Source organism: Ascidia mentula, chromosome 8 (assembly GCF_947561715.1).
Source record: "Ascidia mentula chromosome 8, kaAscMent1.1, whole genome shotgun sequence".
NCBI lineage: Eukaryota > Metazoa > Chordata > Ascidiacea > Phlebobranchia > Ascidiidae > Ascidia > Ascidia mentula.
The window spans coordinates 2,309,369-2,323,959 of NC_138573.1; the positions used below are offsets into that span (position 1 = coordinate 2,309,369).

General features: G+C 38.7%; 2 protein-coding genes across 2 annotated transcripts; one reads left to right on the top strand and one right to left on the bottom strand.

The window, feature by feature from the left end:
- Positions 1-849: 849 nt before the first annotated feature.
- LOC145911616 (TBC1 domain family member 17-like) lies at positions 850-8,454 on the bottom strand. Its single transcript, XM_082999012.1, has 15 exons — positions 8,296-8,454; positions 8,070-8,165; positions 7,768-7,898; positions 7,212-7,457; positions 6,795-6,929; positions 6,499-6,640; positions 5,963-6,169; positions 5,494-5,622; positions 5,109-5,212; positions 4,680-4,754; positions 4,177-4,313; positions 3,709-3,809; positions 2,800-2,997; positions 2,384-2,500; positions 850-1,986 (listed from the first exon to the last, which is right to left on the bottom strand). The coding sequence occupies exons 1-15, from the start codon at positions 8,365-8,367 to the stop codon at positions 1,843-1,845; spliced, it is 2,034 nt and encodes a 677-aa protein (XP_082855138.1). The 5' UTR covers positions 8,368-8,454; the 3' UTR covers positions 850-1,842.
- Positions 8,455-9,090: 636 nt separating this feature from the next.
- On the top strand, positions 9,091-13,832 carry LOC145910745 (uncharacterized). Its single transcript, XM_082997944.1, has 14 exons — positions 9,091-9,199; positions 9,272-9,315; positions 9,531-9,671; positions 9,930-10,005; positions 10,184-10,327; positions 10,697-10,803; positions 10,974-11,051; positions 11,269-11,399; positions 11,836-11,968; positions 12,333-12,556; positions 12,838-12,927; positions 12,989-13,077; positions 13,252-13,355; positions 13,644-13,832. Exons 1-14 carry the CDS (start codon positions 9,091-9,093, stop codon positions 13,830-13,832), a joined length of 1,659 nt encoding a protein of 552 aa, XP_082854070.1.
- Positions 13,833-14,591: the final 759 nt, after the last annotated feature.

The following is a 14,591-nucleotide window of genomic DNA, read 5'->3' on the forward strand; positions in this document are numbered from 1 at the left end:
ACGGCTTGCCACTTCTTGCTGCATTTCACGAAAGACGGCGATATTTCGTGAGGAAAGCACCTTAAACATGGGCACCTGACTGGATAAGCCTTACGGTTTTATCGGTACCTACGCCATATTATTTTGCTTGTTTTTTGTTCATACTATAGTTAAGTTCTTTTAGTGCAAAATAAAATTGAAATATTCAAGCATGATGTGGTTAATTGACTTTTAAGTGTAACGGACATATTTGCACCACAGAAACAAAGTAACCCGAAAAATGACGTATAAAAAAAGTTTAGAATGACACTGCTTGCCTTTATTTAACGGAACTACTTTAATTCTATGTATTGATTGTTGAAATCTTTTTCCCTAATATTGACCACAAGACTGCGTTGGATCACCTTATAGTCAAAAAGGTGCAGTAATTACTCCCTTTACCGTTGATAAGGTGGGAAAGAGGAAACAGACGTACGTCGCCATTTGACAAACGTGACCAACAGAAATTACTAATCAGCGCTTTGATGAAGGCCACATGACGTCAGTTAGGGCGGGACTTCATTGATTAGGTTTTTGGTGATTAGTTAGCAAGGATATTTCTAGGCCTACGGTTCTCATAAGTGCCTATAGTTGTTAACCGCAGGTACAGTCATCTCCAGATACCCAGGAAAATTGGGGCTGTGAAAAATTAAATAAAACTCAAAACAACATTCTGTGCAATAAAATTACGCCGCAAACTGTTTCATAGGATCACAATATTAATATTTCTTGTTGAGAGTGACACTGAATCCAATCAAATTTGTTCGGTTTTTTCCGACTGTTTTGTCCGTAGTTTTTGCGAAGGAAAGCGTAACGTGACAAGAACACAACTTTGTTTCTTTGTAAGGCTGTCCATGGAATTTATCACACAAACAACTGAAAACTCAGATATACACGATATTATATAACTTGGAGGCGGAAACCGAGCGATTGCAACCGGACAGGAAAGAAAGTTAAGGTAGAACGAAATGCTGACAATATACACGTACAAAGTGAAACTTGCTAAGGGGGGCGACAGCCGTTAAAATATTTGGAAAAAGAACGGGCAGAAAGCAGGGGAACAACGAACCAAGTGTCCCGCCAACAATAGAGGGTATATGCTCGAAGAAGGGGGGCCAACGCTTTTTGTTGAATTTAAACAGTCACGTGCTCGGTAGGGCAACAGTCCTATGTGCGGGTAACGCGGTACCAGAAAAATGACCAAAAAAGCGTCAAGAATAGTACAGAACACTGGAAAAAAAGCGCAGAATAACTAAAATTAAAGGGCGACCAGATTGGCAACCGTCACATTTTCTATAGTAGTATCACCGAACTAGGTGAAAAGGGGAAAGACTTTGGTAAAGCATGTTTTGTACACTTAACAGCCCTAAATATTCGTATTTAAATCATGATAACGCGAGTCGGCGCAAAATGCGTGTGTGGTTTTGCCCTGAACAAAACATACGTGTTGGGTTTTTTAAAATTAAAACAGCAAAAACAGTGTGAAGACAAAAACGCAAACAATTTTGCGGCCACCAAAACCAGCACAAGTGCGTTTGCAGCATCATCGAGTGACGTAACGCTGACTCGGCAAAAATAATAAAAGTGAGTACGGGCGTTTTTTTTGAAATACATATTTTAACGCATTGAGTTACTTCATAAATTTAAAATATGGATAGTCTACCAATGTAAATCGATGCGATTGCCAACAACAACCACCGGGCCCCGGGTCGAGACTATTCCCATAAACCACTACGAACTTGTGCTGATCAAGCGAAGTGCTTCATGGTGTTCCGGACCGAGGTCAGCGTTCAACGCGATTAAGAAGTTCAAACCGGTTCAAAATTACTTCGCGTTGCCCTGGAAACCCAGTATATCCCTCACACTGGATGGAAGATCTCGCTCGCACGTGGCAAGCTGTAAATAGAGGCCTTCCGCCTTGCTCAAGGTCGCTTCAAGGTCGATGCTTCCCGACAGGTCGTTCACGTGCTGCGGATGCACACAAATTAGTACTTTAGCGACGTCTAGCGGGCGATTTTTTAATTTGGTTAATGTGAACACAACGGAGAGAAAAACAATAAACCTTTAGAAGTTCGGAAATAATTTGTTATTTGTTGACAAAGCTGGAGCGAATGGTCGCCTATATTATAAAGCTGCTGTTAATAAACGCAACCAAAACCAAATGTTTCAATCACTTCTGTGTCGTCAACAGTGATGAAAAAACAACCAGCAGTTTTTAACATTGTCGATAAAATGTTTCGTTTACGTCCAGTCGGTTACGCCAACAACTTTATACTACCATCTTACTGGAGCAAGTTAAATACAAAGCCTTTGCTCCATGCAATATTAGGGTTTAAGATATACACGAAGTCCGTCTATAACCCACCTTCAACATCTCGGTGAACCCGCACTCGGGTTGCATCAACTTTTGTTTTTCTGTGTCGAGGAGCGCCAGGCAAATGAGGAGGTGATAGTTCGGACATGGAAGTCCAGTCCACGTTACCTGGTGTATCAAAAAAAGGTTCACACGCCGGAAAGGAAAGTAACTTGGCGTATCAAAAATTTGTATAATGTCAAACCACAACAGACGGCACGGTAAAATCGAAATTTAAGGCATATACAGCATTGTACAAGACAGCAATGCTCGACGTACATTTTACAACTCGTCACCTGGTGTATCAAAAATAGGATAGAATCTAACCTGGTACATCGATTTTTTTGTAAAATGGGTAGCCATTAGACAACGCACGACTGTTCATACATCAACAGAGACCGTATATATTTAACAGCAATGCATTTCACCTCCCAAAGTGTTTGGACATCCTCGAAGGAAAATTCTCTCTTAAACCGAATGAGAAGCCACCGGAAGCAGAAATAGAGGTTTGACGATTCCTTCTCCACCAAATGATCCCAAAACTTGGGGTCGAAAAACTGGATGAGAGCACGGAGATCTTTGAGCTGTCGTTTCATTCCCATCTGGTTCACGTCGAAGTTGTGTTGCTATAAAATGGAAGACAATTTTTCTTGCTTGACACACAGATTGTTAGGAGCGCCCTAACAATTGTGTTGAGAATATTTAAAAGACAAGTTTAGCGTCTACCAAATAAAAACAACTCAATTTGGTTGCAATCGTTTGTAAATCGAAATGGAACAACATAGACAAAAACGCGAAAATTGTAGATAAAGTGCAGGAAGTTAACGCTAAAAATAACAAAAGTTTGGGTTCTGAGATTCTGTGAGCGATCTTCGCCGCCAGAGTAAGATTCACGCAGCGCTCTTTAACTGTTGTGTCGTCACAATACCGCATTGTGCGTCGATATCTAACATTTCCGAATCTCGAGGCACATCTTCAAAGCGTAGATGCGCCGAGCGATTGTTGAAAGTTCAAAAAATGTTTCTGGATGTCTTGATCTTTCGCCTAATCTCGGTAAGAGATCAGAGACATTTGCAAATGTAGGAAGAACGCTGGCTTTATTGCAGGCATTGTGACGTCAAAGTCGAAATTGAAACCGAAAACCACGACAAGCAATCGTGGAAACAGAGGCCGAGTAACAATTATTTTAACAACAAAAGGCAACAAAGACAATTGAACAAAAATTACCCCTTTGTTTATTTAAATACACTTGGTAAATGTCCGAAAAAAAATTCGTATTTCGGACATTTTTCATAAATATTTTTCCGGGAAATAAAAAAACCCAAGGTCCCACTCACCACGATATTCATGAAACCGACAAAACACCAAAAGGCGTCAACCTCACTCGCGAGTATTTCCAGTATGGGCGATAGAAGGTCGCTCATACCTTGCACATATCCTGAAAAAAAATCAACGTAATATTAGTTTGCTGATTGTTAGATCGAATATCCCTACACAACGTTAGTCATAAACATTACCTGGCAACGAGCAAAAAATTACCAAGACCATATAAATATTAAACGTGCCGTATCAGTCTTATATGTCTACGAACTGAAAAGAATGCCAAATCAAGGGAATTCAGTTCAAGACCATATACGTCCACATATGATGTAAGGGGCTTGTTGCTTCATCAATTCTATCACAGCAATTTGATGAAAATTATGACCAACCGGGGGCTACACACTACTAGCGTTAACGAGTAAATCTCAACGTCAGTTTACAATATTTTAACAACTAAGAGTTAGTCAAAAGTCAGACGATTGTACCAAGATCAAAGTTGTACATGACGTATGTCATGAGAATGTCGTTGAGTAGTTTCAGGCTGACGTTCTCGTTTCCCTCGTAGAAAGTTCTGGTTCTGTCAGTTCGTGCCACGTCTTTCTCGATCAAACATTTGTTGTCCCTGAGTTTCAAAGAAAAAAACACATTTTCAGTTTTACATTAAAAGAAAGGCAGACATTTCTGAGGCAAGCTTTAAGTAATTTCAATTAATCTGTTCTTCTGGCACAATTAAGCGTATACTTTTATTCACCGACGTTTCCCCTGCTATTTAACCAGGCTTCATCATGGTAATGTGTCGCACCACTACAATGACAGAAGTTACTCGTTTACGCAAGTTAAATATACATATACAATGCTGGTAGTTGCGCCACAAAATAAACAGAGGTAATGTTTCGATTTAAGATATAAGCCACACTGTATTTTCTAACATGTATCACATCATGTGATGTAAAGTTGCATCGTCATACAGCAAACAATCCAGACCCACCTGATCGCGGAAAACCTACTCTCCTGGTCCGGACTGATCGATTTCCACTGCAGCTTCATCTTGTAATATTCGTCCCTAACAACAACGCATCCATTACATAGCCAAATTCACTGTAAGTTCAACTATATACGCCAACTTGACAGTACGGACTGATACCAACGATTTTGTATTTGAGAATTTCACAATAACAGTGACCTTTAGTTGTATTGCCAAACCCATAGTTTAAATGTTGCAGAAAGCCATGTACATCTTTGCCGCTGATTAAACATTGGAATTTCCAAAAGAGAATTATAACAAACATTGACTCAACACACAGCTGTGCAAGTTTAACTATGTGCCATTGGGTTGTTTGCTCTTATATGCTGATGACTGGCGTCCGAGAGTCAAATTATCAAAACTAAGTACAACCAATTACCAACTGACACTTACTCTTTGTCCCTTTTGTAAGCTTTAATCTCCGCTTGTGTCATGTTCCAGTCAAAATATCCGAGCAGGTATTTCCAAACTTCCCTTCTGAGAACTGGTTCCACACCCTGTAGGTAAAAATGGCCAGTTTTAAACATATTCCTACCAAACACAGTAGTCTTTGTTAAGATAGCAATGTTTTCTTTCCTACATTGGTTAATTGGTCAAATGCAAGCACATTCTACACCAGATAAGCGCAAACTATGGCCATACCCCATCAGGGGTTGGTAGAAATTAGTGTCATAAACTGCAGCCTGAAAACCCTTTCTTTATCAAATGTTTGATAATTTCGTTCTATGAGTTTGCCAACCCTTCATCTACAACCTATAGTGAATGCATACTCACTCACCCCTCTAAAAATAGCATGTTTGATTCCATCAGAATCCAGAATCCTTCCTTCTTCATCCTTATGGTTGTTCCACATCTCAACATTCAAAGCAGGACCTCTCAGAGGATCACAGCGTGGGCCAAGTTGTGCCTGTAAAGACCATTGAAATTTAATGCTGTTAACCAAAACATGTTTCCAACACATGTGTGCAGCAGTGCCAGATTAACCATTAGGCAACATGCCTTGGGGCCAGTCAAAAACAAGGCCACCTAAATCACTTAACAACATTGGTTCAGGATTAAAGAGGGTAATGGGACCTCGAAATGTAAAGGTTATCTCCTTCAAAACCTTGACCTTTAATTATTGGTGAGTGCAAAGTATGCATACTTTCAGGCCACTTTCCCAGTTTGCCTAAAAGCCAGCAGCGCCTTAATCCAGAACAGGTGTACAGATTGGTTAAAGATGTTGCCACCAACAGAATTTTACTCACACATGTTATGAGTTCAAAACCGCCAGAAGTGTCATCTGGTTTTATCTGGATCCGACCTGTCCCAACTGCTTCAGTGGCCTCTTCGTTAATAATGGTTGCCCGCTCATGCATGGGACGGGTCTGTTGCATTGTCTCAGCAGGGTTCAGGAAGTCCTGTAGAAAGTTGGTGACTTTCGAAAAGCCACTGAAAGCTGTTGTCACTGGATCCTGAAAATTACAACCCTTGTTATTGGCAGCAGAACAAAGCATACAACAAAGCAAAGCTAACAACTTTATCCCATATATACTAAAATGTTGGCACCGGTGGAACATCCTACATAAGTCATATTTAGTAGTTGTTTAAAAAACAAGTGTCTAACCAATGATTCATTCATTTAATGTCACAGTTTGTAATGTATCTTATGACAAACGATAATGACATCACAGTGTTCTGTTCATAATAAACAAATTTTAAACAGTACAAAAAAACAAAAAAAACACTTGATTCCATCAAAGCTTCATGCTGAAAATTTAGTTATGCTTATGCCATAGGTAACCTGCATCAGCTTTCTTGCCAAGGTTGCCTGATGTGGCTGACCATGTGTCTCGTTGCTAAACAAGTTTAGTTCGTCAAATGATTGTGCCAACGCATTTGGGTTGTCTTGCAGAATTTCAATGGTTCTTGGATGTTTAGTAGATCTGAATAGAACGTATTGTTTAAAACAGAGCTTTAGTACAACACAAAGTTTTGTTTTATATTGTTAATCTTCAAAGTAAAGAATCATATAAAACCTCATGAGCATGCTGCACCTGTATGGACACTTTTACCAACACAGGATGAAATAATACTCACGCAGCAGTGGGCACATATGTCTCGAGAACCTTTAAGAACTTCTTGCATCCTTTGTGGTGAAAATGCAGAGTTGGAAGAGTTCCTCCATCTCGCATTTCAACCACTATGTAAGGCCAACCCACTCCTTTATTGGACCTGATTGTAAATACATATGATGGTGATTCAAAACAGCAACATTGTGCAGCTCATAAAAACTGCTTGTGTTTGAAAATTGTGTTTTACTTCCACAAACAAGAAAATAAAACATGTTTCATTTATCAAACAATCATTTAAACTTGATTTGGGGCCACAAGATGCAATCAAAGCGTACCCAATAAACACCAATAGATGTAGCAGTTTTTCCAGAATATCTTGTTACTGTAGTTGCGTGAACTAACCCTACCTATATCGAACCTACCATACCAGTAACACTCTCACCTCTTAATGTATCGAATCTCCTGTAATTGGACTGAAAACTCATAATTGGGGACAGTGGTCTCTGGTGATGAAGTGGAAGAAGGAATGGGGTCCATAGCAAGCTCGAATGACTCATTACCAACTGAATTGCTCTTGGAGTGTGCGCTGCTACCATTCACAACAGTCCAGTCAGGGTCTGAAGACTCTTTATCCTTGTTTGAAGAAGTAGGGCATCTCATTTCAGAAGTGATCTCCTGGCCAGTTGCACTAGCAGAAGAAAATTTCAAAAAAATTGGCAAAAAAGGAAACCCAAATCAATGAAACTCAAATTTTGAAACTGTATACAATTTATAAAAAAAATTGCGGTATTTGCATTTCATAACCTTAATGGGAAACTTCGGAATGTAACAACGCAAAAACAAACAGCTTTTGTGCAACACATAAAACACACAGTACCAAAATTTTTTTAACATATATATACATATAAAACTGATATTTTTGAATGATATAAACTAATCAAAATGTACAATTTTCTTATTTGCTAACCTGTCCAAGGCAACAGCAAAACAAAACTTACCATTCTTGCACTTCAGTTCCAACCACAGCGCTGGAAGATCCACTCAATACCTGTGTGTCCTGGTCGTCTCCAATGTCTGTTACTGCTGGGTTTGGTTCAACAGGCTTCCATTCCATCAGGTGCTTATTTTCCTGCAATCAAATTTCAGAAAATTTACAAATCGTTTCTTTGTCTTACTGACTAGTGCGTCTGAACTTAAAACACTTGCAACCATAAAGGTGTGGCGTTCCAAAATGGAAGCAAACTAATCAATAAACATTGATGTAGGTTTTGTTACAATTCTTTAAAACTATGGGGCGTACCTCTTCTACAATGCTTAAAACTCCTGCTATAATTTTGTCGTCATCATTGGCTGGATTATAAAAATGCACAAATACTCCATCTTGCTTGAAGACAATCTGCAAAAATATATAATAAGTAAAGACCACACAACTGCAACATGTTTTTAATGCGATTTGTTGCTGTTCATCTTGAACAATACCTGATTAATTTGAAAGTTAATTTACTGTATATATGAGCATTTCTTACAAATCTATTGTCTTTGTTGGCACGGTAATTTTCCACAAGTTGGCGATCCCACAAATACACAGAAGCTTCCATACTGAGACGAAAGATACAAAAATAAACAGAAAGAGGACAAACTCTTTTAGTAACTTAGTCTCTTTTGTTTTGTTGTCAACCTAAAGTAACTCTGTCAAATGGTGTAAGGAAGTTGAGTACAATTTACAAACAAAACTGTTTAATTACACTACATGCAATCATAAAAAAAGCACAAAACACCAACATATTTAGTGTCCAGGCTAAAAGTATGTTTAAAGTGTTTAAAAGCCAGATTTTCGACAGTACACCTGATCTTTAAAACGTAAACATTGCGCTTACATATCAAAAAATGAACCTTTATCAGCATTTCAATAAACGAAACACCTTCTGTAGCGAATTGTAACCTCATATGTCGACTTAATTTCATCTCTTGTACGTTATTACAAGTTTAAGGTAAACAAAGAGGCTAAAGACAGCAAAGCAACCATCGCCCTGCGCAAACTGTAAGTGACGCGACATCACGCAATTATGACGCCACACTTGTTTTGATCACATGACTCACTTTGCATGATATCTTTTGTGTAATAATGCAGTCGTTTAAAGACGCACACAAAAATGGTAAATTGTTCTTCAGCAATGTTTAACGTTATTTTTCACTATTAATGCAATTCAAGTGAATTACTTGTTACGAACATTCATAGAAATGTAACTTTTTCACAACAAAGTCATGTGACCAAACAGCTGATCGTGATTGTTTGTTTTCTTCTGTGTGACATAACTATCATGAAAACAATGAGATTTAAATTAATAACACTGTACAAAGTGGAAAAGTTGTTGCTCATAAAATTTGGCTGCAAAATCTCGGCAACTGCAGAAAGAAAAGCAAAAAATGGTGAGTACGTGACTAGATTTTCAGCGTTGTTTTGCTTTTTAAACTCGGTGAATATGTATTGTTTGTTTTTAGCAATTATTGCATTTCCAGTTAAAACCGTGTCAAAAGTTGAAAAGGTAGGCACGACTGTTCATCAGTGAATGAACTTTAAAAAATGTTTTGGCCATAAGAAAAGTGGGCATAATAGCCACTGGGTGGCAATGCCAACAATAAAGAAACTGCATAATATTTGTTACAAGACAAAAATACCAACTGATCTGATGTTTTAGACACCATGTAAAGCCTTGCTTTTATCTTGCCAATTAACGAAGTTATCTTATTTGTTTCTTAGGTTGGCGGTACTTTATTACGCAGCGGCATGTCTCCTGGCAAAGGCCATGCGAGGGACTGCGTGAATTTTAACGAATGGGCCTCATTTCCACAACTCGACACATTCGATTCTCAAAGACTCATCTCTGCACTAACTGCAAAAGTTGGTTTATGTCTTTTACTTGTTTATGACGCAATAAAAAACGGTATTTCCTGAAAAGTTTTGTTTGTGGTACTGGACCACACTAAAAGCCATAAAAAAAGGAAGATTCGTTTATTGTTCCAAAGGAAAGTATTTGGAATGCATTGCAAATTTTTCTGTTGTGCAACTTATATGTCACGATCAACAACTATTAGCCTAACATAACTTTAACAATTTTCTTTTTTGAAATAAACCTCATTTTCTAAAACGTTTTCGCAGGACAGACAGGGCCTCCCGTTTTTGTGGAGCGACGATATGCAAGACCATGGACACACCAGCGCACTGCCTGTCATAGGTATTTTTCACCATGTATCATATTGGTGCTTGCTCCAACCCAACTTAAGTATGAGACAGTCCTAAAAAACTTTGTTTTCTCAAAAAAAAAAGAATTTGTTTAGCTTTTAGGTAAATGATTGCCGCTTCAATCACTTTCACTCAAAGAATCTTTTTTTAAAAAACAATACATTTGTCAGTTTTGCAGCAAGCAGAAGCGATTTTCAATTTGAGTCAACTGATGTTCGCCTTGTACCACGGTTCGGTATCTGCCTGCACTTTCCGAGATCTGCAGCTTAACCATTCGCCCCGAGACATACGAAAGAACGGCTTCACCAAGTTGGGTGAGCTAAGAAATCATTTTGCATGCACTTAATTCGCTATTCTGAATTTACTACGCTGGTCCAACATGTAGAAGGCATATGTATAAATATAGGTTTATATTAATTTGAGTTAAACAAAATAAACCCATATTTATTCTGTGGCTCCCACCTCCCAGAGGATGGATGCGTTGCCTTTTTGTTAGTTTGCCTAATTGACGCACTGACTCTGCCACTGCCAGAAGTAGACATACAATACGTAACTGTAGCAAATAGGCGTTCACGACACGGCTGAAGTCAAGTCAGGTCCAGATGAACCTGATTTCTTTTTCAAGAATCACATTTGACATATAGGATTACGAAGGCGAAAACGCAATACGATATTTGCAACAGGTACCAGCAACCAGTACTGCGGCACGACCTTCAGACAAGCTCTTCACGTCTTGTGTTGGGACATTGTGGAAAATGGGGGACTCCCCGTGATCTTTTCAATGATGAAAGTAATTTATAATAAAATAAAAATATATATTGATAATATTTATACAAAAGCTATTGAATAGATCAAAAGTCAGTTCGTCGCACATCCCATGTAAAATGCAAATCGTTAAGATTTTTGTGTGATAAAAAGTCAGTTTACCGTGCCCTTAAAACAAACACTTTCATTATTTAGCATCCGAAACTGCCAATAATCCGCCAAAAATGCCTGGATGCCCTGACCAATGTGCTGTGTGTCGACGCAATCGAAAAGGTAAAAAATCTATAATTGGGACTTTAGGCTATTTGTTATCGTGTTACTTTATATATCAGCCAAATAACCTGATTAAATAGTACTTTATTTCTATGAGGCAACTACTTCTTTAAAAACTGCCGCTGAATGTTATATCGAAATGGATATTTCAAGAAACAACATTGGACTAGTTGTAGCAAATCTAAAGCCGGTTGCTCCATGGCGTTTACTTGCGCAGATTATCTTGATTCGCCAGCCATGGTTCGTACGTATGTTGGTATCGATGGTTGCAAACGGTGACCTGCAGTGCGATATGGTCCCAGCCGTTAGCGTTCTTGACCGATTGGTGGTCGTGGTGCTTGCCGAGAAGTGAGTTTTCATCCTAACTATAACACTGATTGTTTATACATGCTCACGTTTGCGTAATGCAGTGTTTCCCAACAGTATTTTTGTCCGGAAGTTATTTAAGTTGACCATAGGGACCCCAATACGTCAAGTAAACATACAAACGGTTTTTCACCTATTATCGTTGTGTTTATTCTTTCTGGCTTTGTTCGCATGCTCTAGTTGCCCAAAGGCTTAACCGACATATCCATACGTTTCTGACTAAAACTAGCTCACGGAACCCTCCATTATTTATCTTGGAACTAGTGTCGTAGCCCACTTTGGAAATCGCTAACCTATAGTAGATCGTAGACCTACGTCAGAAAATCCAAAACACAGTGCTGCAGCAACACGAAAATAATTTAATCCACAATAACTATTATCATGTATTGTCCACGTTAATGTATGTTTTTCCCAACAGAATAAAGGAGCCTTACGACCAGTTGATGAGACTCAAGTTCGTGCAGGTGTGTCTTGCGCGCCTCCAGTGTCCGACGTTTTCCCGCCCGAACCTTCATTTGCACTTCGTCAAATTTCAAACGATTGCCATGCAGGCGAGTTGTTGCTTCGTATTATTCGCCTACGACTGTCTCTGCGCTTTCATTGAATAATTCCATCCGATTGTGGTTGACATTTAAATGTAGTTTTCTGGGTTTGTGAATGGTCGGTTTTAAGCCTGAGACAGTTTAAAATATTGCGCTTATCGGAGGCTAATCGTAAGGGATTGCCCTAAATCGTGTAAATTGTAAAATGTTTCAAAATTATGTCGTGGTGGTTATAAATAAACGAAAAACCCGGTTTACCGTTTTGAAACGTTGCAACGCATTAGTCAACAAAAAACTGGCCCAACTGCACTACGTCATTGAATTCGTCACTTCCGCATTGCGCAATTGACCGTTCATTACTTCTACGTAACAGGCTGTGGCTCTGTTGTGCGCGAACGAGCAGTCTTCGACGTGGCCGGAAGAGGTACAAGACTCGATCTTCCAATACTTCTTCCACTCGATTCTGCTGTGGGACACGAACAAGCCACCCAGCGACCCTGTGTGGCACCAGTCGGAAAGCTTCTACCGCAGTATGAGCTTTAGCAGCAGCGCTCTTCTTTTTTCTTTCACCGTTCTCGTCCACGCTGTTCTGAAATGGTATTAACAAGAATTTAGTATTCTATTCCTGAAATTCACCTGTTTTTCAAAGCCACTTGTTGTGCGTGACACAGGTGGAAACTTCACATATAAAATTACAAAATAAAATTACAATACATATGACCTTGTGGCAAAACGCAGTTTATTTTTAAGAAAACATTCTTCAGTACCATCATGTAGTTCATATTTAAATAGAAGGTCATTATATATTGTCATTTGAAATAGTATTAGGTTCAACTTTTCCTCATTTCAACAAAGTAAAATTGATTGCTTTCTTGCAGGCCCAAGAAGTGCGAGTTCCTAAAGAAGAAAGCACTCGCCTTTAAATACCAGCTCTCCAAAATCTTAACGCTGCATGGTTCTAATATGGGGTAAGTAACTTATATATACTCACAATGCGATATGCTTGATTTTTGTATATCCACATTTTAGTATGAGCATCGACGCAAACACTCCGATTATCATGAACGCGGTCGAATGGTTGTGGTTCACTTTGTACAACGATGAAACGAAAAACATTGGTAACTATGAGACAGTTTGGTTCCTGCGTTAGTAAGTTTGGGGTCAAATGCAGATCATCAACTTATGGAGATATAAATTTTTGGCAATGCTATAATATCACGACATGCTGGTGATTTTCAGGCAAAAAGACCCACGCAATTGTCACCGTAGCCATCTGCCATGTACATTTTTAGACACATCCAAACTCTGCCCTTCCATACTTGACCCCCTCCCCGAGCTGTGTGAGAAGGTGTTGCGATATTGTTCTAACGAAGGTTGTAAGCGAAGGGAGTCAACGGTATGAATTTTATCTTTTAATCTTGTTGTGATAATCAATATTATAAGTGTGTAACGTGTATGGTTTGCATGAAGTTGAATATAATTTATGTTTGAATTAGACAGAAACTGACGATGCCATTATTAGGCGAAATTATTCTGCCCCTCTTTTTGAGTTTCCTGCTTGTAACTTATATTGTCTGCTTGTTCAGTCGTAGGCTACTTGTATCAAACTGAGACGTTTAAGTATACCATGTGGTGTGCATCGCAACTGCATTATAAACTTTCAAGAGGTTTGATTTCTCCTCAGGCCAGCGAATGGAAACCTTGTCCGGATTGCGGCATCACGTGTTACTGCTCAAATGAGTGTCTTGTCGCACATCAACAAGTTGGACACCAAGCGCTCAGATGTCAATATTTGTCGATGCGTTCTCTACAACAAGTACCGGTGCAGGCGTCAGAGAGCAGTGACGCCATGTCAGTAACTTCAAATGTTTGATCCTTAGCCAAGGTTGTCCCTATGCAAGTTTAATTTGGCGGCATTTGTTGGCGTGTGTAAGTTTTGTTGCCACGAAACTAAAATTTCTGGCTTCCTTTACAGTAAATTTATTTACGTTTGTTAAACAATGCAACTGCACCACAAAATGTGCAATGCAGTGCTGTTATTTGTAAAATTGAACATGTATCTGTTCACAAAAACAATGCTTTTTCTGTCGTCATTGTGGAACGCGTTTTGCAAAACCCGTTTTTGTTGTTGCAATGAGAATAAATTGTAGATTTTGCCGTTTGTTTGTAGCATAATAATGTAAATACGTTTATTTTCTTTCATAGTTTCGTGTTTTCATGAAGAGTAAGTGTCAGACTAATTACATTTTGCTTCCAAACATTGACATTCCTGGATATTTGTAATGAATTTAAACCTCTTTTCAATTTTCAGGAACAAATACCAATGGCTTAAAATGACATGAACATTTGTTACCCCGTCAGATGCACGTTTTTTTTTATCTTTTTTGTTCGATTTATACCAGTTTACTTTCCAGTCACTGTGCATTTTTACTTGGCAACTTACTGTACTTTACTACACAATTTTATTTTAATTGTAAATTTTTCACTGAGTTTAAAGATTTAGCGTTGTTTTGTTTCTGACAAAAAAAAATTTAATACAAATCCCCCAAACGGGGAAGTTTGAAGTTTAGTTGAAATAATTCAACAAGATTACGGTAACCAACTTTATCGGTCATGCGTGAAGGATCAACAA

Coding starts and splice junctions, on each gene's coding strand:
- LOC145911616 (XM_082999012.1), bottom strand. CDS start 8,367: ATGGAAGCTTCTGTGTATTTGTGGGATCGCCAACTTGTGGAAAATTAC. Junction 7,899..8,069: donor TTTTAAGCATTGTAGAAGAG/GTACGCCCCATA, acceptor ATTTGATTGCAG/GAAAATAAGCACCTGATGGA. Junction 6,170..6,498: donor TGGCAAGAAAGCTGATGCAG/GTTACCTATGGC, acceptor TGTAATTTTCAG/GATCCAGTGACAACAGCTTT.
- LOC145910745 (XM_082997944.1), top strand. CDS start 9,091: ATGAAAACAATGAGATTTAAATTAATAACACTGTACAAAGTGGAAAAG. Junction 11,969..12,332: donor TTCAAACGATTGCCATGCAG/GCGAGTTGTTGC, acceptor TCTACGTAACAG/GCTGTGGCTCTGTTGTGCGC. Junction 12,928..12,988: donor CTGCATGGTTCTAATATGGG/GTAAGTAACTTA, acceptor TCCACATTTTAG/TATGAGCATCGACGCAAACA.